Raw genomic sequence first — 22,243 nt, 5'->3', positions numbered from 1 at the left:
AATAGCTACTGATATAGCAAGTGTCCGTGAACATGTCTGAATGTTGTACACAGTCAATTAGGAGCTGGATATTGGGAGGCTTAAATAAAAAATAAATAAACCTCTAAAAACGTATGCATGTGTGTATCATTTGAAAGTTTTTTCATGCCCTAAAATGGTGTAAAAGGTTTAACTCTACACTGTTGCTTCGTCTGGAATTAGTGAAGTCACTGCCTCGTTCTAAACTCACTCCACCACTTGCTGCAATTCGGGCACGGCTGCTCACCTTCGGCTCTGCTCAAACACTGTAAAACAACTCCTAGCTACACAATGTCAAGGTGCAATATTGGAGTAAAAAGACAAATTTGACAGAATTGGTTCCTAAATTGTGTTGCGTAAGAAACATCTGCTGGCTGAATCTGTCTTGATGAGACGGGAATCAGTCTACTGCCGTTTCAAGGCAGAAATGTCCAGCCATTTCAGTTATGATGCATACAAAAAACATCATATGGACATGTTAAAGTCTTTACTGCTGTGTCCCGTTGTCTTCAGTCCCTTATATGATTCCCTTCATGGTATTTAAGCAATTTTTTGGTAATTAGTGTTCAGTTTCAGTTGTCTCCCTTTGGTACATTGATTGGATTTGGTAACTAATTTACCTTGAAGTTCATTTAATTCTGTCAGTTCTTGCACTGTTCCAATGTGTGGGGTTAGTTGGGGCTGCACATGTGAAAGCAGTGATTCACCACTGTGTCGCAGTACGCTGTTATATTTATCCATGAAGGTTGCACATTAGAAGGTGGTAATCCTCACATCCCCTTTCTGGGTCTTTTAATTTCACAAACTAATCTCAACTATGATCTAAGCAGGAAACCATCCAGAGTAATGTTAATATCCTATTTTTTAACATATCCCTTGAGGGTCTGCGTGCTCTGATACGAGCTCTGTCAATATCAATTACCCAGTGAGCCTCAAAACAACAGCGGTACGAATCTCCAATTCCAGTCAGAACTTTAAGAACAGCATCGAAGCAAAAACAGAATGCAGAGATTTGTGAATTTGGCATTGAATTAAGGTGACAGGCTGACATATGCACGATTAATCTGGGGGAGATTGTGATTCAGATCGTGGTTTGTGATCGCTCATCCCCAGTTCACACCTCCTGACTACACCTCCAGTTTAAACATGCCAGCAACCAATTAACAGCAAGACACTCAAGGACATGTATGACTGTATAAGTACAAAATACTGATACTGATCTAGGCTGAAACCGGAGCAATATGTCACACTGTTCTCACCAGTATAGACATGCAAAAGAGCACCGAAGGTGGAATCAGAATGGTGTAACAAAAGCAGTACAACAACACAGTCCAACAGTGCACTGATGTGGAAATACTACTAGACGGCACAAGAAAACATGAATCAGACAGTGACGTTTAAGGGTTATCTTAAAGCCAAGGCACCACAGGGCAGATCATACTTTCGTAGAGGCAAAATTGTACAATCGTGGCTGGCATTAATTTCCTCCTTCACTCCAGTGCTTGTGAAATAATATTCTAGTAAGCCCACTGCTACAAGGCACTACAGCTACAATCTGCACTTTTATCTACCTGAAAGGTCAGCACAGTACATCGCGGGAGATCACTGCACAGCTGCAATTTTACCAAACATTGATATACTTCTTACCAGTGTGGAAGGACAGCGGGGAAAGTGGCCGGGACAGCGTGGGTGAAGGCGTCCCGACACCGAGGCTCTTCCTGTTGCTGCTGCGACAGCTGGAGCACAAACAGGAAAAGACAGAAGTCAACAGTCTGTCACCCGCAATACACATCATTCATCCGATTTTCTTATCATAGTTTGTATGAAAAGCTTTCAGTGGTGGTTTGCATACTGAGCGGTGTGACTGCACAATGTATTTTAAGTAACCACACGCAACAACAATGCTCAAAATATAGTCTAATCGCCAAGTACTTTAAGGTATGTATTAAAGACAGTGTGGATTTAAAATAAGAAATCTAAGACACTTAATCATTTAGACACAGAAAGATTTCAGATGTTGTATTTTTAGGATGAAAACAGCCTCCAGTTGGTCACACTGGGTTTATCTACGCTACACAGGTGTACTAGCATGTTATCTTAACAATATGGTTGCAGTCTGATGCATTCATTATCACTGCATAGCACACTCTGAACAGCACTGCCTCATTTCTCTTCATTATGTTTCCAGCAAGAGGCAGCTATAAGTTCTCATTTTCACACTTAAAATAATGAAAGTGACACTAAGCTTGTATTTAGCATATTGCGAAGATGTTAGCATAGAGCAATGTAAATAAACGACATGCTGGGAACACATGGTTAATCCAATTGTTTCTTTTGATTTACTATCAATGGTTAAGATGAACGATAACCTGAGACCGTGGCTAACACGTTGTATTCCTTTAAACTGAGTGTAATTGTTGTGATTTTGAACACTCATAATTACATGTTTGAGTCAAACGGGTTGTATGTGTTAATGTGTGTGTGTGTGTAAAGCAGATTGCAGACACAAAAGCCTTGTGACAGCGCAACATTCAGCAGATTAAGACGACACTTGACCTCTAAAGAAGCAGACTGTTATCCTCTAAAGCTTCGACTCTTGAGGAGCACAGAATAACACCAAAACATGTCTAGTTTATATCCACATTAAGCTTCATTTTAAAAAACATTTTCATGGTTATATAACTTCTAGTTTTTAAATCTGACTGCATTTTAAGACGTCATATCATTTTAATGTAGATGTACTTTTCTGACATTTTTCCAACATAGTTTGCACTCCTCCTGAATCATTTAGAAGCCATCATTTGCTCGGAACAAGTTATCGCTCCCTTCACAGACAGGTGTCTGACATAGCAGGGGCGACTGCACTGATTTCACTCCATTTCAAACTTGCGATTTTGAATAGTCATTTTAATTTACTAAATGGATTGGTAGAAGTGGTTTTAACAGACCTTTCTCCTACGCTGCTCCAAATGTACTGCTGAGACAGGTCTTCAGAAGACTATTTCTGACTCAGAGTGTGAACCAGTAGACCTTCAGTTTGGAGGCTGCAGATTTTGCAGGTTTTAGCAGAAAAACAAGAATGTGCATGGTGATCCAAAACGAAACAAGTCTGGCAATCACTGTTACACTATACTGTCTTCTGTACAGACATATGAATGTTTGTGCTGTTTTTATTCTGCTCTTTTTAGTGCTGCTGCTAACTTTTTTCATCATGAGCTGATCTCCTCTTTTTTTTTTGATGAAGTGTCTATATTGCAGAAAATCACAACCTCAAGGAGCCGAGGACACTTTTGTTTTCTGTCAACTTCAAACCGCGGACCAAAAACTTAACTCTGTCAGTGTCGATCAAAACACTGATAGCAACGATGATGTGAATCAAGCAAACCAGAATAGATGCCAAGATAACAGCCTACAATAGGCACCATTTTCCTAATACTGCTTTGTATTTCAAACAAAATGCATCCCATAAATAATAAAATTCTACAGCTGCACCATGGTCCACTACATGTTAGTTACCTTGTAGCTTTATACACTTTATTTCCTACACAGCTGTCCAATATAGTATCTAATACCTGCAAGCCCATCACATGAAGAAGACGTTCAGATTTTACAGATCTATCCCAAGTATTGAATAGTACTGCATGCAGACAGGATGAAATCATCGACTGCAACCACAAGAGATTAAAAAGTTCCTGAAAATTCTTTGCATACTTGTGCTTTTTTGGTACACATTTTACAGTCTAGCACAGATGAGGATTATGATACTTAGTGACACCAACTTCAGTTTCTTTGTCTCTGCCCAGTGAGATTATTTCCGCCCTCAGAGCCACTCTGCCTTGAGAAATGTTTATGTAACTACAACTCTAATCTGCAGGCGAACGCATGACACATCAGTATGGCCGTGTCAGATGAAGAGGGAAAACTGACGAGAGGCAAAATACAAAGAGGAAATCTCTTGTCAACAGACTGCAGGCTGAAAGGGGGTGTGGACGGCAACAGCAGGCCAAGCTTGAGCCACAGATGTCCAAGATAGTGTGTGTGTAAAAAGAGGGAGGGTGTGAGTTCTTAAAAAAACACCCTGAAGGGACAAACTTTAACCAACTGCTTTCATAATGGCATATTTTTTAAAGATGGCAACCCACAAAAGTCCTAAAATGATTAGTTGATTATATGGGGGACAAAAGATAAATAATCAGCTGTTTTGATAGTCAGTGAATTGTTTTTTTTTTTTTAATTGAACAAAATCTCCAAAGATTGTGCAGTCCAGCTGCTGAATGGGAATATTTGATGGCGTATGACTTTGGACTCTGAGAACTTGTGATGCCCATTTCTTACAAGATTACAAGTGGCTGTAGCCTTTAAAATATTTTTTTGGGCATTTTTAGCTTCTCAAATGTGTCGATTTGCTGTTTTTCATTTATTTTTAATGAGGGCAAATTGACTCTCTTTAGGTTTTATATGTTGATGTGATGACGAGTAATTTCAAGGGGCTACATCTAGCTCTGGGAGACTGTAGGGGACATTTTTAACCGATTTTTTTTCTCCATTTTAAAATCATCAGTCACTATGAGAGTGACAGATAAATTGATAATAACATATTTAGTCAACCATGCACAGGCCCCATTTGATCCTGTGCCACAGCCTGCATCAGACAGTTAGCAGCTGCAGCTTTCATCTGCACTTATCTGACAGTAAACACGACATAGTTTGACACATGGCCTCCAGTCAATCATCATTACGGTCTAAAGTCAACCAACAAGCCTCCAGCACAAACAGAGAAGCACAGATATGTTTGCCTCCAAGCAAGAGCCCGTATTGTGTGTTTCTTTGACTTGCACTGCTGTGATATTCTGAGTCTATTCACGCCGGTTTATGTGCCAACTGCAGGCTGCACAGTTTGCCTTTGTCCAGCCACACGTATGCAGAACTGCTGTGATGTTACGTCCAGCATTAACAAAGGAAACTGTACACTGTCAGGTCCCGCCTCTGGGAATACTGAATATACATCAAATACTGTCTGAAAACTGCATTCAGTTGAGATACTTTCTGCACCAAAGCTGAGTATAAAGTCGAAAAGAGCCGTTAAACTGAACAAACACGGGATTAACGTTGAAGCAGACGGCTTTCTTAGGAGCTAGCTTATATGTTGGCAGTGTTTGTTTGGTTTTTTGTAACATAACCTACGAAAAAAATAATAAATAAACAAATGCGAGACTGAACCGGCACTAATTAACTCCATTTAAACAGCAGTATAACACAACATGAGTGTACAAATCAATTTGAATTAGTTTTATCCTCCATATCCCAACTCCTGGTAACTACCTTTTGGAGCGCTTCAGCAACGTTCCCGGAACAAAATGGGACTTGCTGTGACTCGGTACCGCAGACCAGTGACTCGGATCCGACATGCTGGAGGATTTTTTCGCAGAAGCCCGTTTCAAAGTTCAGAAAACTGCGACTGGGCTCGACGCGAGAGCCGCTGGTTCTCCTGGTGCCGCCGCCGCCGCAGCCGCTTCTCTCCCCACCATCGTCTCCTCTGCTCGGCGGGCTCCTTTTGTGTTCGCTCCTAACCAAGACTATAGCTGCATTCACGTTCTCCGGTCCTCCGTCTGCCTGCGGTCCTGTCCCCGGAATGAGACCTCCATGGCGGGGTGTTTAGGTGTGTTAACGCCGCTACCACAGCAGCAGCAGCAGCGGCAGCGGCAGACTTTAGTTGGTCCAAACACTGGCTGCTGGCTGCGTGTCTGTCCGTGTGAGGAAGCTGGAGTCTGATGCTGCGTTCAAGTGCTGCTCGGTAACTTCCCATTACGCGCTGCCGAGAAACTCTGCTTGAAACGAACGATATTATTTATCACCGAATCACCTAATTGTGAGCAACTCTCACTCTACAGTGTGTCTGAAAAATAGTTAGGCACCCATTGCAATTTTCAAAAGCTAAACAAATTCCTTGTCATCCAAAGAAATTCAACATTAACACTTGAAATGTCCATTTTACGTTGACGTGTTCAAATGAATACAACACAGGAATTAAACAAAAGTAACTGAGTATATTTTATCTTCATCTCAAAATAGCAGATTCTGATATAAAGTTGTAATCATGACATCACGCTTGGATGTCGCTGTAAAGAACCTTTACATTTTAAAACATGGATGCTTCACAAGATCAATAAGACCCTAAAATTCAAGGTGGCCGTCCAAGACAAGTGTCACCAATTCAGTGCTAGACAAGAAAATGGTCACAATCATCTGTTAGTTATGCTGCTAATCAACGCCAGAAAAGTGTTTTGCACAACTTCATGGTCCCACGGCAAAGCTGAACTTTCGCTTTTGGAATGTGAAGCCATCATGTTGTCATTTTATCTTATTAGACATTTATGTTCCTTTTATTTCTAATAATTAAAATATGAATTCCTGACATCTGATCCTTGGCCAAAATCTAATTAGTTCTGAGTATTGGTCCAAGTGAAGATTTAAGCCAAATTAAAAAAAAAAAACAAACAATAAATTCTCACAGGTTTTTTTCATATACTGTGTTTACAAGAACAAACAGATGAACAACTCATAAACATCATGCATCAGACCACAGCAACACAGAGGCATAAAAAACAGCTGAAAACTGTCCCATTAGAGAGACTGGAATCAGTGAATGAGTTGCCTTTCTGCTTGATAAATGGCATGTGTTGTAATTCGTTTTCAGATATTGTCACTACAGATGTTCAGCTTGCAAACAAAGCTGCATTTTGATTTTTTTTTTTTTTGTAACGAGTGACATCTGTTTGTTTGTCTGGCTGTCAGCAAGAATGTGAAAAACTACCTAGCTAAATTCCATAAAACTTGGAGAAGAAGTGCAGTGAGAAACTTGAGTTTTAGTGCAGATCCAGACAGTGTAATATGTAGTACTTTAAGTTTTAGGAAAACAGTTTAGGAAATATGTAATATATAGTGGAAGCATTACCTAAACCTGCTGATATTTCCGACACATTATAAAGTCCAGTAGCACTGGCACTTTATTTGTAAGTTTACAGAGACGAAACTCATTGATTAACAGGATAAAAACATATTAATTAATAACCTAAATGGACACTTTTTATCATCTACATTGTAAAATGTTCCTCGAGGGACAGACAAGTCCATTATTATGAAACCATCAGGTTCATGATTAAGTATAAAATACAAGTTTTGCTGTTGGTCCCAACTAAATCTGTAAAAAGCTGCTAAAGTAGTATCAAGCAACATCACCAACAGAGTTTTATACAAAGTAATGAACATTGTGTGCAAAGCCACTACAACAGACACATTTACTTCATCTACTAACTGCTATTATTTACTAATATTGGACTGAATAATCAACCAATCATGTCACTGAGGTTATTTACTGTGCAGCAGCTACCCGTCGTGTTTTAAGACAGCAGTAGACGAGGTATCAGTTTGCTTTAACTGCAGCTAAAGACAGTAACAGACTGAGTTACAGCTCTGATTACACAGTAAAGGAGAGCAACAAACTGAGACTGCTAAAGATTGTAGGAGTGAAACTCCAAACCGCGCTGACTCCTACGATGAGACGAACCTGCTAAAACCCGAACATAGTTGGCCTGTAACCCCAGTTTACATCCTGACAATTTATAGGTACTTTAGTTTGACAACAACACGCTGTCCCTGGAGTTAAACGAGGTCATTCCCCCTCCCTGGCAGTGCACTGGGAAAATACAGCATATTTACTGTTAACATTAGCAGCAAAAGTAGCTGGAAACAGTGATTCTAGCAGGATAATATGTAGCGATCACTGGGGTCAGAGTGATTTGTAAACAACTGGATTATGAATAGCAACTGAACGCATTTTTTGTCCTATTTTTTTCTGTTCTGTTCCAGGTTATAGTGTCTTTTCTGGGCAGTAACTCCATTGGACAGGGTCTCACTGTTAACACATCTCATCTGATCAATAATGTTGCCATAAAACCAGCACACCAAGTTAATGTTTGCACAATTAGAAGGCTTTCTGAATTTCACTGTTGGACTTCTGTTGAAATTTCAAGCTACTTTTCACTTTTATGAATTAACTTCTTCATTTTGGTCAATTTTTTGGTCGTACAAATATTTTAAAACCAAAATATACTTACACAAGATGCATTTTTTTATATAAAGAGCAACCTCGATTGAGTTTCAACCCCCTAAAGCTAGTGTTTAGTTGTGCTGTAAGCCTTCATACTATCTGAACATTACATAAGAAGAGTTTGAACAACTGCAACAGAAACTCTGCTTAAGTTCACCTCTGTAGTCACGCTTCTGTTCATGCCAGAGTGACAATTTCCTACAGAACCTGAAAGCAGCGTATAATGTTGTTGGGTTATACCATGAGGAGTCTGATGGAGGGAGGCTCCAGCAAACTTTTACACAGTGGTACATGCCATTACATAAAATATCTCTAGTTTCTGTGTTCAGTGCAACAACAACAACAAAAAGAGTAATAGAGTGTAACACTGTTCAAAAGGAGTAAGTAATTCTGTAATAGTTACTGCAAATGCAAAACTATATATTTGTAAAGTCTAGAGTATTTCTCTGGACTCTATATGTAATAAACCTCAAATTAGGTTTAAAGAAAGAATGATATTTGAGAAAGAAAATACTTTGTGGAGTTTAACCTTACTGCAGTTAGCCATATTTAAAGGAAACCGAGAATTAATATGTTTTAACTTTAGAATTCTGCATACACGAGTTATTTTTCAAATCTTGTCTTCTTTTAGTGAATGCAATTTTTTGTCAAGGGATTTTATATGGTCAGTAACACCATTTTCAAATATTGTTTTGTTAAATATGTACATTCGTTTAATGTTGATATTGTATCACTTATTGTTTTTTTGTCGTGCACCTTCCAGTGGTAGCTACTTATACACTCAACAAAAATATAAACGCAACAGTTTTGTTTTTGCTCCCATTTTTTATGAGATGAACTCAAAGATCTAAAACTTTTTCCACATACACAATATCACCATTTCTCTCAAATATTGTTCACAAATCTGTCTAAATCTATGATAGTGAGCACTTCTCCTTTGCTGAGATAATCCATCCCACCTCACAGGTGTGCCATATCAAGATGCTGATTAGACACCATGATTAGTGCACAGGTGTGACTTAGACTGCCCACATTAAAAGGCCACTCTGAAATGTGCAGTTTTATCACAGCACAATGCCACAGATGTGGCAAGATTTGAGGGAGCGTGCAATTGGCATGCTGACAGCAGGAATGTCAACCAGAGCTGTTGCTCGTGTATTGAATGTTCATTTCTCTACCATAAGCTGTCTCCAAAGGCGTTTCAGAGAATTTGGCAGTACATCCAACCAGCCTCACAACCGCAGACCACCACAGGACCTCCACATCCAGCACGTTCACCTCCAAGATCGTCTGAGACCAGCCACTCGGACAGCTGCTGAAACAATCGGTTTGCATAACCAAAGAATTTCTGCACAAACTGTCAGAAAGCATCTCGTCGTCCTCTTCGGGGTCTCAACCTGACTCCAGTTCGTCGTCGTAACCGACTTGAGTGGGCAAATGCTCACATTCGATGCCCCCCCCCCAAAAAAAATGCACCTTTCAGAGTGGCCTTCTATTGTGGGCAGTCTAAGGCACACCTGTGCACTAATCATGGTGTCTAATCAGCATCTTGATATGGCACACCTGTGAGGTGGGATGGATTATCTCAGCAAAGGAGAAGTGCTCACTATCACAGATTTGGACAGATTTGTGAACAATGTTTGAGAGAAATGGTGATATTGTGTATGTGGAAAAAGCTTTAGATCTTTGAGTTCATCTCATAAAAAAAGGGAGCAAAAACAAAAGTGTTGCGTTTATATTTTTGTTGAGTGTATTTTCGTCATGCCATGTATGGTGATAATAAAGCTATTCTATTCTATCACTTCTACCTAGTTTCTCAATGATAAATAAATTTAGTTTGCTTTAAATAGTATTAAAGGTCTCAGCTCAGAAACGTTTCCTCCAGTGTCTCTTCAGGACCACACAGATTTGTGGAACCATCTTTTAGACAGCTGGACATCTCACCAACCTTATAGTTTAGGAATTTTCTTTCTTCCAACAATTATTCCATTAGTTGTCAAGAACTATTTTAGTGAGCAAATCATCAGTTTTAGTTTTGAAAATCCAGACTGACTTTATTTATGTATTAATATAAATACAAATAAAGGCAGTCTGGCATTGTGATGATACGAGACGATTTCAAAAAGGAGGGGCTAACGAATGCAGCTTGAACGAGAAAGAACCAATCAGCATAACACGGATGTGATGCACAAACAAATCGACCTTGAAGTCCATGTAGTCCAAACGACAATGGCATGCAGCCGAGAAAGTGAATGATTACTGCCGTTTTTGTCACAAAAATCTGCGAATACATGGGGTACTCTCAAGTACAACACTTATTTTTGAAAAGGCTACGCAACAAAAGACTCCTTCCGAACAATTAGCGGTGTTAGGAATAACTTTGTTAATGTTTGTGTTTGGTTACGGGAGGTGCGCGGGTGTTTTATGGGTAATCCAGGCGCTGAAGATGACGCAGCATTAACTCCCGCCTCCCGTGCTATGATTGGTCGTACCAAACTTTCCCGGGAGGGAAACCCGATTCAGTTCGCCCAATGCCAAACTGATTCTCCTGTATCTCCTAACATGGAGATAGGAGATTACATGGAGATTCAGTTTGGATTTTCCAAGCTATAACACACCTGCTCTGTAAAAGGTGCCAAAATGATAAAAGGACTCCAGTTTAAAATGCGTGACACTCTCCTCCTCTGCCCAACATGAATCCTGTACCTGCTAGCTGCAAACCTGCATCGGTAAAGTCAAGCCAAACTGCTGATACACATCCAGTGTATCAGTATGAAATGTTGATGCCAGGAGTTAATTTAGTTGCATGCAAATACAGAATCTGATGCACGAGAATGAGTGTGTTTCCTGATGGTGAAACAACACTGGGGGGGTCTCTGATGTAAAATGGTGTAAAGAACACAGCCAGAATCAAAACAATCTGCCACACTATGGAATCAGATTACACCAGTGTGAGAAGGAATCCATGTTTAACGTGTCTGTGAGAGATTTGTTTGCATTCCCAGTAAAAATTTGCTCATTTTTCCACAGAGTAAATGAGATTCATTACTGTACTATGTGTGGTGTGACAGCCTAGCACAGCTCACACATCCAGAAACATGCTGGATGCAGCCGCCTCTGGTTGCAGTGTTGCCTTCCTCCACAGCACCCAGCACCGTTGCCAAGCAACCCACATAGACTTAGAGACAACTAACAACTGATAGGTCTTCACTGGTGAAACAGAAGCACCTTAATATACAAAAAAAATAGCAACTCTGACTTACTGCACATTTCTTCTTTCACTAGAGGGTTTACATTTATATTTATTTATTATTTACTTACATATTTATCTATTTCACACTTTTAACGATCTCACAAGCGTGATCAGAAAATCACTCCGATAAAACAGAAACGGTTTGATGAGCTGTTAAATCTACAGTTATCAATGAATCTAGATTTTAAAATGTGGACAGCTTTTCCAAATGGTGAACAACACATTGGATGTTGGCATCATACTGATCCAGTCTATACTGTATCTACACGACTTGGTGTATAACGTCACACCAGCCTGGTTCTTCACTCACATCCATCTCTGTTATTTCTGTAGCGTGTGTTAAAAACACGTCTTCGAATGATTAAGAAAAGGTCATTTTTAGTGGCTATTTGTGGGAGCCGAGACTGTTTTACATAATTACATCACATGACTGTCTTGTCTTGAGATTGTTTAGTCGAATACTGTTACAAACATCAAGAGTTGATGTGGACTAAAATTGATTATATCCTAATAATACAAACTGCTTTCAAGCAACCAGAATCATCAGTGCTTTTGTCAGTAGAGGAAAATTGGACTTTCCTGCCTTGTCTGTGGCTCTGACTGAAGACACACATCTTTAAAAGTGAGTCATTAAAGTACATGTTTTACTTGTTTACAAAGACTGACTGGCCTGCAGGACTGTATATGTGTAACTGATTCAAAATAAACCTCTCTGATATGTTTTTTTAGTCGATTCTTGTGGCGCAGAGGAACAAACGCTATCAGGCTTTGGCTATAAAGACGACACGTGTGAACTTGCTGGAACTTGTTTGTGTGTGACCCGGCCGTCTTACCTCCAGGGATGCAGGGTTTGTAAGGGGCTGCAGGGGCTGCAGGGGCTGCATGGGCTCAGGAGGGTGGGGCTCTGGCATGTGGGTGATAAACTGTAAGGCAAAACATGGTCACATGGATTATTGAGCTGACTCAGCAAACTGGCACGCCGGCGTCTGTCATCTGTCGGCATCACAGATCTGCTGGTGGGTTAGACCAGACTGAAGCTCGCTTCCCTCTGCCTCATATCACCAGCTGATGGTGACAGACTCTCACCAGCTGCAGAGTGATGCCACTTTCTGTCTCTCAGCCCGTCTGTCTGTCTGTTACTACTGTTTGCTACAGGCTGGCTGGACGCATCACTCTGTGCATCTGATTAGCTTCTGATCTCATGTGAACTCTTACGCAACAGGAGGTCAGCAACTGAGTGTGGACACGAGAGAGGAAGCTCAAGCACACACACAGAGAGTGAACGTCGAATGCAAATGACACACACATGATGTTATGGTGGTGATAAAGGGCTTGACTTTAATTCAGCTCGAACAATACATGCTGTGTTTCTGTGCACCCAACACACAAAATCCTGACAATAGAAATCAATATCATCCACCACTTCACACCTCAGTGCATCATTTTTGCATCCAAACATGCCTGCTCAGCCCGATCGCTCACCCTAAAGTCTATATCTCACTGATGCTGACCCAGTGCACAAGCTTTTTTTCTATTGATTTCCCTGCTCAGATGGAAGCTCTTGCCTTACGGGCTCGACAAAGCTGCTATTGTCTCAGTCCTGCAGAAGCTTCTCAGTCCTAAACGCAGCGCTGGCTACCACGGCACTAATGAACGTGTTGTCATAGTAATGCAGGGAGGATGGCAGGAAAAACAAGTCCTCGCACAAAGACTCCTCATTCTGTGGTGTCGGCTCATAACTAAACAACACATGCAAGTCATTGCGCTGTATTTCACATTGACACACCTTCTTCAGACCCCGAAAACAAAGCCCTCGATGGTGCTCGAGTGAGTGATTGTCTGTCATTTCCATATTGCTTTTCCATTTTGCATTTCCATTACATCTGCACTTCAGAGACAGTCCTGTTCCACGGTGTAAACTGAGCAGCAACTCATCAGTGACACCAAAGTTCTGATTTTTGATTGTCTTTAGTGCAAAAATTACAATTACTGGAAGAGAATTTTGAATCAAATCCGCAATTATCAGCCTATTCTGAGATGTTTTAGACTTTCTGTTTTCACTTACAGCTTATAAGATTTGAACTGTCAATTAGAATCTCCAAACAAGACTTTCCTTCCTAAATCTGTTCGGAAAAAGACAAACAAGTACAAATGTACAATTTCTTGAAAGCTGTGTACCTTGCAGAGCACATTTCTCTGCTGTAAATAAGTCTGAACACAAACAACTTGTCTCGATCCAGTCATCACTAAGACCCCGAACCCCTCCCTGATCGCCAAGCATGAAGCCTCCTCCGTATCCCTGCAACAGAAGCCACACAGTGCTTAAAAATGAAAATGAAGTGGAAACAGCGCATGCTCAGCTGAGGTGGTCCACGAAGGAGGCAGATGGATGGATCAGAGAGAGAGAGAGAGGATGTGAGCAGGGAGCTCCTACGCCTTATGGATCAGCATCTAGTGGGTAGCAGGTACTCCCCCCCTCCCTCCCCACCTACCAAAAAAAGAAGAAAAAACACACACACACACCACTACAGTCACTCTGAAGGAAGAGTGGGCGGGCAGAAGACTGCAGCCACGTCCTTTGATGAAGACAGGAATCAGAGGTTATCAACAATAAGGAAATAAAGTAAGCAGTAAGTCTGGGATTTCATGCATTCCTGGAGTGAGGGTGAGATTTGACAAACAAAGGACACAACAGAGACACAAATTAAACACCATGAGGACAGAATTTGCTCTGAGGCATGAAACATCTGATTAAAGTTAAAAGATCTGAAGCAGTGTTGAGGAGGAAGTAATCTCACTGACGTTTGAACCGCCCCAAAAACTTCACAACATCTTCACAAGTCCCCTGTTGTTTCAGTAGTACGGTTTTTACAAGTTTCCCCAGCCTTGAACAGTGCAAACACAGTTCCAGGTCAAGGCTGGGAAAACTTGATTTCTCCACTCTTGAGTTCAGTTTAAAGATTAATAGGCAGACAGCAGCGGTGCCAGGTCTGAGCTTGTTTTTAACTGAGAGGAAATCCTGGCTACAGATGAGACACCTGTTACTCCTCCAGCTTCCTAACTACCACACCGTCGTCAAAATACAACTGCAAACTGAAGCTGTTATCTAGATAAATGGCAATTTCATCACCCGGGGCGAAAACAGGAGGGGTTGTTTGCATCTCCTCCAGGCTCAGATGGCTGTTTTGGTGTCGCAGCTTTGGTTGTAATTGTTGGTTTGATCTACAGCCACTTTGCATAGCGTTGGAGTCATTTCACACGAGCGCATAAATGCCAACCTTTCGCTTCTGCTTCAACTTTAAGAGACACCAGTTTCACAGAGCAGCTTGTGGTTAAACACCTGAAACCAGACGACGAGAGTCTTAAAGAAAAGAAAAGCAGAACTTACTCCAGAGTCAGAGAGGGGATCTTCAGTTTATCTCTCCTCGACTTCATTCTCGCTGAACGCCAGTCCGGAGCTCCACTTACCACCGCCTAACACCGCTCGCTCTCACGGCCGGCTTCCAGCCACTCATCGCTGTCGTGGGGGACTAAAAATAACCCCGTTTAACCAAGTATCGTTTACCAGCGGCTTCAGTGGAGTCCGGGGAGACCTTCCGCTGGCGGATAGACGCAATAAAACGCAGTTACACCCAAAAAGAAACGGCGCGCAACCTGCGGGGGTTTCGCTCCCAAGTCCGTCGGCGAGGCGCACCGGAGAGCGAGTGCCACAAAACCGAAGGCAACGACGGGTCACCGCTAACCTCCATGTGACTAGTGGGAAGGGAGGAAGAGAGGGAGGAAGGGAAGGAGGGAGGGCGAGAGGGGGAGTTGATCGGAGGGAAGGGGGGTGGCCAAATCAATTCGGGCGGTGGGTGACAGTGAGCAGAGTAGAGGTTGGGTGAGGACGAGGGCAGAAATTAGTGTTGTGACTGAGATGTAGTTTAGAAAGCTGATTATTCCGGTTTATATACATGCACATGTTTGGTTTAGTGCACATGGTGTAACAGTCTCTTCTATGTTTCCTTTCCACGAGTGCGTAAAACCAATTACGCGACGCCATAGTCCGAGTATTTTTATTTCTCTGCGCCCTGTGAAGCAGCTCACAGAGGTGTGAACAGCAGCAGGCCGAGGAGGATGGGGAATACCTCCGCTGGAAACCGTGACAGCTGCCACACGAGACGTGTTTCCAACCCTCTGCCTGTCAGTGCATGTGCGCCGAGACTCTGCCCTGCGAGCCTATATTCTATGGGGGGGCATTAATTGCACGGACAGAGTCAATTTCCCCCGAGGAGGCTGACAGCCGTGTGCACGTGGACGTGCAGAGACCGGCTGTGTGTAGCTAAAATCACATTTTTGGAGCATCAGTGTTTATTCAGGGCTCCTCGGGGTTTTTTGCGCGCACGTGTGGATCGAAGGTTTGAACACGTTTCTGCAGCATGCTAAAAGCAGATTTCCCAAACATGTGTCAGCGCAGTGTTTTATATTCGAGTGGATGTGTGCCTCCAAGTGCATGCTTCAAAGTCGATCCTCCTGTGGGTGCTTGTACTGCAGGTGGTTAGGTTTAGTGTGTGTGAGATATCCAGTAACTGTGTACCAAATTGTTGGTGCGCTCTTGCGTGTGCGTGTGAGGAGAGTCGGGGTGTACTGACACTATTTGCACCTCAACTTGGTTTCTTTGGAATGCTGGCAAGATCACACCAATGTCCTCCTGGTTGCTAGGGAGCTGGTGATGGGTGACTGGTTGCTAGGACATGAGCTTGACCCAAGCACAGCAACAGTAACCAACCAGTTATCTTCTCACTCTCCCATCTACTAACACATATATGCATTAGTTGTCTTCCTCACATGACTGACATGTCACAGCACTCGATGAATTGAGGAGTAAGCTGCCTCTTTGCTGTAGGAATCCCGAAGTCCTTTGTGTTATCGATGGTCAACATTATGCTTCATTTGGATTCATATTTGTATCCACTGATAAATGTCTCTTTTAGCTCCAGTTTTGGTCTCCACTGACTCCTGAGGGAAACCTGACTTTTTCTGTGCTTAATTTTCCACTATGTTCGCCAGCTTGTTGGTAAAAGTCTCTGTTTGCTCTATGGTGTTGAGTTGGTATAGTGTTCAGTGAGTTGGGGTTTTTTCAGCTTTTTCACTGAAGGCAGCTGCTTCCTGCCACCAAAAAAGAAAAAAAAGATGCTATGAGAGAAGTGTGAGTCTGACCCAGAACAGTAAAGTTGCAATTGAACAACTAAAAATGGAATTGAAAGTCATTAAAGTTACATAAAGCAGAAAGGTGTTGCAGATTCAGGTGATTATTCTCTGTTGGTTTGTCACTATGAGCAGCTTCTTTGACATTGTCGTTTGATACAGTATCAAACGAATATATAAAAACACATATTAAAGCCATTTAAATGTCCTCTGTAAAACGTTTCAGAACTGCTTAATGCCATGAGATCACCAGCATGTCAGACCAAAATAAATGTCAGCCATACCTGCCCCTCCATATACTTCCAATTCTTACGAGAAAGTTTACAAAATCCATCCATTACCTATACACCACTTAATCCTCATTAGGGCCACAAAGGGACTGGAGTGAAAGACACCCTGGACGGGCCACCACTCTATCACATAGAGACAATCACATTCACACCTACAGACAATTTAGAATTATCAAATAACCTCAGCATGTTTTTGGATTGTGGGAGGAAGCTGGAGAACCCAGAGAAAACCCAGACATGCACAGGGAGAACATGCCAACTCCATGCAGAAAGATCCCAGGCCGGGTTGCAAACCAGGGATCTTCTAGCTGCAAGGCAACAGTGCTATCCACCAAACCACTGTGCAGCGCAAGTTTCCAAAAGAAAGAAAAAGAAAGAAAAAAATTCAGTCACAACCATTTACCAACACCAGCATTGTAAAATACATGGAATAGCCACCATGAGTTGTTTTCAATTCACGCAATGTCATCTTCACTTCATCTGCCACTTTGTCTCTTTACTCACGTTTGTTCTGCTCCGGTCTATGTGTGTCTGTTTCCACAGTTTGTCAGATCAGAGTGGACAGAGAGGGTTTGATTGTGGACAGACAGGAGCAGATCTGTGTGTGGAAACTGGCACACATAGACTGGAGCAGAACAGAAATAACTAAGAACTAGAAGCAGAGGAGATATAGAATAGAATATCCTTTAATTGTCCCAGGGGAAATTTGCAGACAGGAAAGTAGGGAGAAGACCTGCAGCAAAGGGCCATGAGCTGGAATCAAACCCAGGTTGCTGTGTTGGGGAATATAGCCCTTTTTGTGGGTCGGCCACTCAACCAGTTGAGCTATCTGTATTCAGACTTCAATATCATTTCAATTATCAGTGTGGTCTCTTTTTTTGACAGATTCCGATGAAATAAATGAAATGGCTCTGATGCCTGTCTTTGTCTGTAGCCACTCTTCCAGGAACAGATTATCCTGAAACAGTAGCTGGAAAACAATAACAGTAATAAGATATGGGCCTTAGTGAGTAATAACAGTGAAAGAAGAGCAAAAGGTTTAAAAAAAACTGAACAAAATAGCAGATATGACTTCAAGAGAAAAGGAAGAAAACAGTTATCAATCTCAGAGAGTGTTCTAGCATCACGTGACAGTCACTGTCATTTCTACTGCTGTTGTACAAATTTTTGTCTGTAGTAAGCTTTATTAATGAAGAAGAAGACCTTATGGATCAGAGGGACCCTGCTATCACAAGCTGTTAATATATGACATTTAATGTGTATCAGTTTGAAATATCAGGTTATCAGGATCCTTGATTATTAATAATCTGTATTGGCATTGGCCCTGAAACAAAACGTATCAATGACACCTACTCAGAACAGAAGTAGAGACTCTCACATTGAGCTGAAATGAAACTATTTACCATATTTAGTTGAATAACCAAAGAAAAACAACCTTGGACTGCACTTTGGTTTTTGCCATTGCGATGGGGAGAGGTCAGTCTGTTTATAAGCACAAGGAGGACCAACGGTTTCAAAAGGAGGGACTCACATGCACTAACGAGAATGCACAACCAGATGCCAAAATATAGCTCAGATTACAACACACACACACACACACACACACACACACACACACACACACACACACACACACACACACACACACACACACACACACACACACACACACAGACGTACACGTACAGGCACACACACACACGAACATACACATGGAGTATGACTTCACTTGCTAAGAAAGCCCTTGCTCCACTATACCTTTACATAGCAGAGAGCTGGTAGCAGATATAAGCTATTTTAAGATTCAAAATCATGCATAGATGCACATTTAAAACGTAAACCAACATTTGACATTTCCACCATCAGTGTGTGAATGTGTGTGTGAATGGGTGAATGTGATGTATCATGTAAAGAGCTTTGGGTACCTTGCAGGTATAGTAAAGCGCTATATAAATACGTACCATTTACCATTTAGATAAAATTTGACTATTGAATGAAAAAAAAAAACAGGTTTGTGCAGTAGCATGACCTCACCTCTTATCTCAATTTATTCACACTACACTTTGTTGTTTTTGTAGTTTGTTGGAATTTCTTTGCAATCATTAAATTGGTGCATGAAACAGAAAAGGTAAATGTTGGGGCTCTGTGGAGTTGTAGCGCTGAGCAGTAGGAATGCACCATTGTTGACTGTTTTTGTGGTAAATCAGTCGGCGTTTCTAAAGCTGAACCTAAAGAGCAGAAAAACAGCCTCTGTGTGTGGCGGGTGGTGTGTAGTGATGGCAGTGGGGGTCCCATTACCGATTGCTTGATAACTGTTTTGTTAGGGCAGCGTTTTAGTAGCAGAGTCGGTTTCTCAGTTACCATGACAATAAGGGGTTTCCTGCTCTTCCCTTCCCGTCAGTCTGTGTGTTTCCTCCTGTTCTCTGCTGTGTGATATTAGCTGCATGCTTTTTTAGTAACAAATGTCTCTCCGCAAACGGAAGCCAAATCAGATTTTAGATATGACATCATGTTTTGTTTACAACAACTTATACAGTACATTTTGCAGTACAACGGCAGGAAACACGGTAATGCAAAGTGCAAGTTACTAGGCAACTGTGTATTACATATTTTTGATCAAATTAGTTGTGGAGTAATGTAGTAAATATGTATGTTTATTAGTATGTAGTATGATAGTTAAATCAGGATAAAATATATCTCATATGAGCACATGTTCACACAGAGACTTAAAGTGGAGGTTTTTGGAAAACTTATGGTTTATACTGAGGCTCACTCACGTCCAAAATCTCACCCACAGACACTGAAGGCTCCAGTAACAAGAGAGAGGAATGGCTGTGCACCAAAACCTGAGAAACGTGAGGTGAGGCATTGTTTTAGTCAGCAATGCTGCAGGGGAGGAGGAGAAAAGAGGGGGCTGCTTAGCTGGAGATGAGACCAGTGGCTTAAATAACATGGAAGCACACACCATCAGTCAGATCTAATGTTGTTTACACTGGTTTGTTCATCTTCAAGTTTATCTGTCACTGTCCTGCCTTACTGCCATATAAGTGACACATCCGGTTTGAAACACTAGAGTCTCCACATGAGCAAATGTCTCAGTTATGCCAAACACAAACACACACACACACACACACACACACACACACACACACACACACACACACACACACACACACACACACACACACACACACACACACACACACACACACACACACACACACACACACACACAGTGAACTGAAGATGCTTCCCCTGATGATCTGATAATGGCTGCAGCCTTCATCTGAGGCACTGGAAGTGAATAACCGAGGCCTTGATTTATTTCTTCACTGACTCTATTACAGTACCGCTGAAACCTACTGACTGCAAACACAAAGTGAGTCCAAAAGCTTAATGCACTTGCAAGTGAATCGAACACAAACTGCACAAACACAAACACTGCAGCAGAATTCAAAGCAGATAAGGATTTGCTTGCTCGATTTGACAACAGCAATCCAAATCAAAATGTGCAGTCACAATTAAGCTCTAGAAAAAAAAGTTGCATTGTTATTGCTGGATAATAGAAACAGAAGTGTCAACAGGACATAATAAGGTGTGAGAAATGCTCAGAGGAAATCATCATAAAGAGCTGTGATATGGGAAGTAACACCACTCAGGACATGAATGGTAATAAGTGTGAGCTTGCGTGTTTTTAATAGAGTGTAAGAGAGAGGGAGGGAAAAAAGAGGGGCAAGCGTGTGTCTGATCACGTGTCACACTGTTTTTATGGTTGAATTCAGTCCACAAGATGGCAGTGAAGCACAACAATGAGACTGGAATAAACACATCAGCACCCAAATCTGTTTGGTTATGCCAAACAGTTTCAGTCAGGCATGTAAATTTCAATTAAACATAATATATGAGGTAGAAACTGCTCTTTTGTTGTCATGAAGCACTGAGATTGGACACACTGGCCCTTGAGTGCGCCAGTGAGGAATGGAGAAATCATATTTGTGGCCTTTTTTATAAAACAAATCACAGAGTGTATTTTGACCTCCAGTTGAATCTTTATGAGATGAATGTCTGCCTGTACCTTCAGAAGAGCATCAGTTTATCAGTTTTATAATAAAATCCAGATACCTCAGATTTAAATTGGTGATTTACTATAGTGAGTGAATTAGAGTGATAAATGCCGAATATTTGCAGTAAAGGCAGTAAGAGTTGTGACCGGAAGGTTACTGAGAAAGGTTAGACAATAAGATGCAAACAAACTGCAAGAATAAGGATTCATGTGGTTATTGTTACGTTCACCGAGGATGATATATGTTTTCAGATACAGTTTGTCTCTATTTTGCTTTAATACAAAAGCTACTAGTGAATTTTTATGGAAACTGGTGGAAATGTTGAGCAAGGACAAAGACTGAGCCCATTAAATTTTGGTTTCTGAGCTTCGAGCTCATGTTACTTTTGAACCTCATGATCAACTTCCACAAAAGAGCTGCTGTTGGTTCCTTAGGCCAGTCTGGTTTCAAAAAATACTATCGCGTAAATATCCGTTATTTTAGATTCTCCTTCTTAATGGACGTCATGAAAATCAAAGAAAACCAAAACCTCACAGAAAGCCACAAATCAAGATCAACGTGAAACTTAAATGAGGTCACAGCTGTAGCAGAGTGTGTGAGCGAATGAGGGCTCAAAATGAAATAACAGTAAGGAACGGAACACAGTATGATGACAGCACATGTTGTTTAGAGACAATGGACTGCATAAAAAATAAAGAATTTGAACTTGTGTTGTACTTTGTTTGATTAGCCGCTCAGTCTGCTGATCAAAGTGTTTTTACATTGTAGTAAATTCCCAAAAGTCAAGAAAACTTTGAACACATGGAGATCCAATGTGTGTGTGAATATCCAGTGTCCACATAGTGTCTTATGGATGCAACAGAAGAAAACACTCATTCATCCCAGTGCAATCAGTTATGAAAGTCTTTTTTGTTGTTGTTGGTTTAATCTGAGGTCCTAATAGATCCATGATACACATTCTGACATACTGCAGAGGCAGTTGGAGCCCTGATGTGCCGATGTAGGTAAATGGTTCTATGGTTTTTTTATGTGTTTATTTATTTATTTAATTATTTTGGATACGCAGCTGGAGCTAAGCTATGAAAATAGCCCCAAAAATAAAAGAGAAATCATAAAAAGAAAATGCAGATAATTAAACAGATTATACAGAGTGAGTGAAAAAAATGGTTTAAGTGAAATCTGGGGTTACAGTGACAAAAAAAAAAGAATAATACAACTGCTACTCTCTTCAGCAGGAGAGAGGTTGTGGTTTTATTTGCTTTTTTGAGTTTTTAAAAAAATTATCAGCTATGCTTTTACGTCTCCAAGTGTCCAGGCTGGT

At 41.2% G+C, this 22,243-nt stretch overlaps 1 protein-coding gene across 4 annotated transcripts in view; it reads right to left on the bottom strand.

The window, feature by feature from the left end:
- Window positions 1-15,144, bottom strand: part of mast3b (microtubule associated serine/threonine kinase 3b) — a 42,201-nt gene extending 27,057 nt beyond the window's left edge. For 2 of the 4 annotated variants that reach the window (XM_051947152.1, XM_051947153.1), the window contains exons 1-3: window positions 14,770-15,144; window positions 12,215-12,304; window positions 1,666-1,754 (exon numbers count right to left, since the gene is read on the bottom strand). In XM_051947152.1, coding sequence (XP_051803112.1) covers window positions 1,666-1,754; window positions 12,215-12,304; window positions 14,770-14,816 — 226 coding nt within the window. In that variant the 5' untranslated portion in view covers window positions 14,817-15,144. Of the gene's footprint in view, window positions 1-1,665; window positions 1,755-5,340; window positions 5,798-12,214; window positions 12,305-14,769 lie in introns of those variants that run through there. The other 2 variants (XM_051947154.1, XM_051947155.1) reach the window with 1 other exon arrangement.
- Window positions 15,145-22,243: the final 7,099 nt, after the last annotated feature.

This window comes from Acanthochromis polyacanthus, chromosome 4 (genome assembly GCF_021347895.1).
Source record: "Acanthochromis polyacanthus isolate Apoly-LR-REF ecotype Palm Island chromosome 4, KAUST_Apoly_ChrSc, whole genome shotgun sequence".
NCBI classification, from domain to species: domain Eukaryota; kingdom Metazoa; phylum Chordata; class Actinopteri; family Pomacentridae; genus Acanthochromis; species Acanthochromis polyacanthus.
The sequence above is the reverse complement of the archived record's forward strand: the minus strand, read 5'-3'. Positions and strand labels throughout refer to the sequence as shown.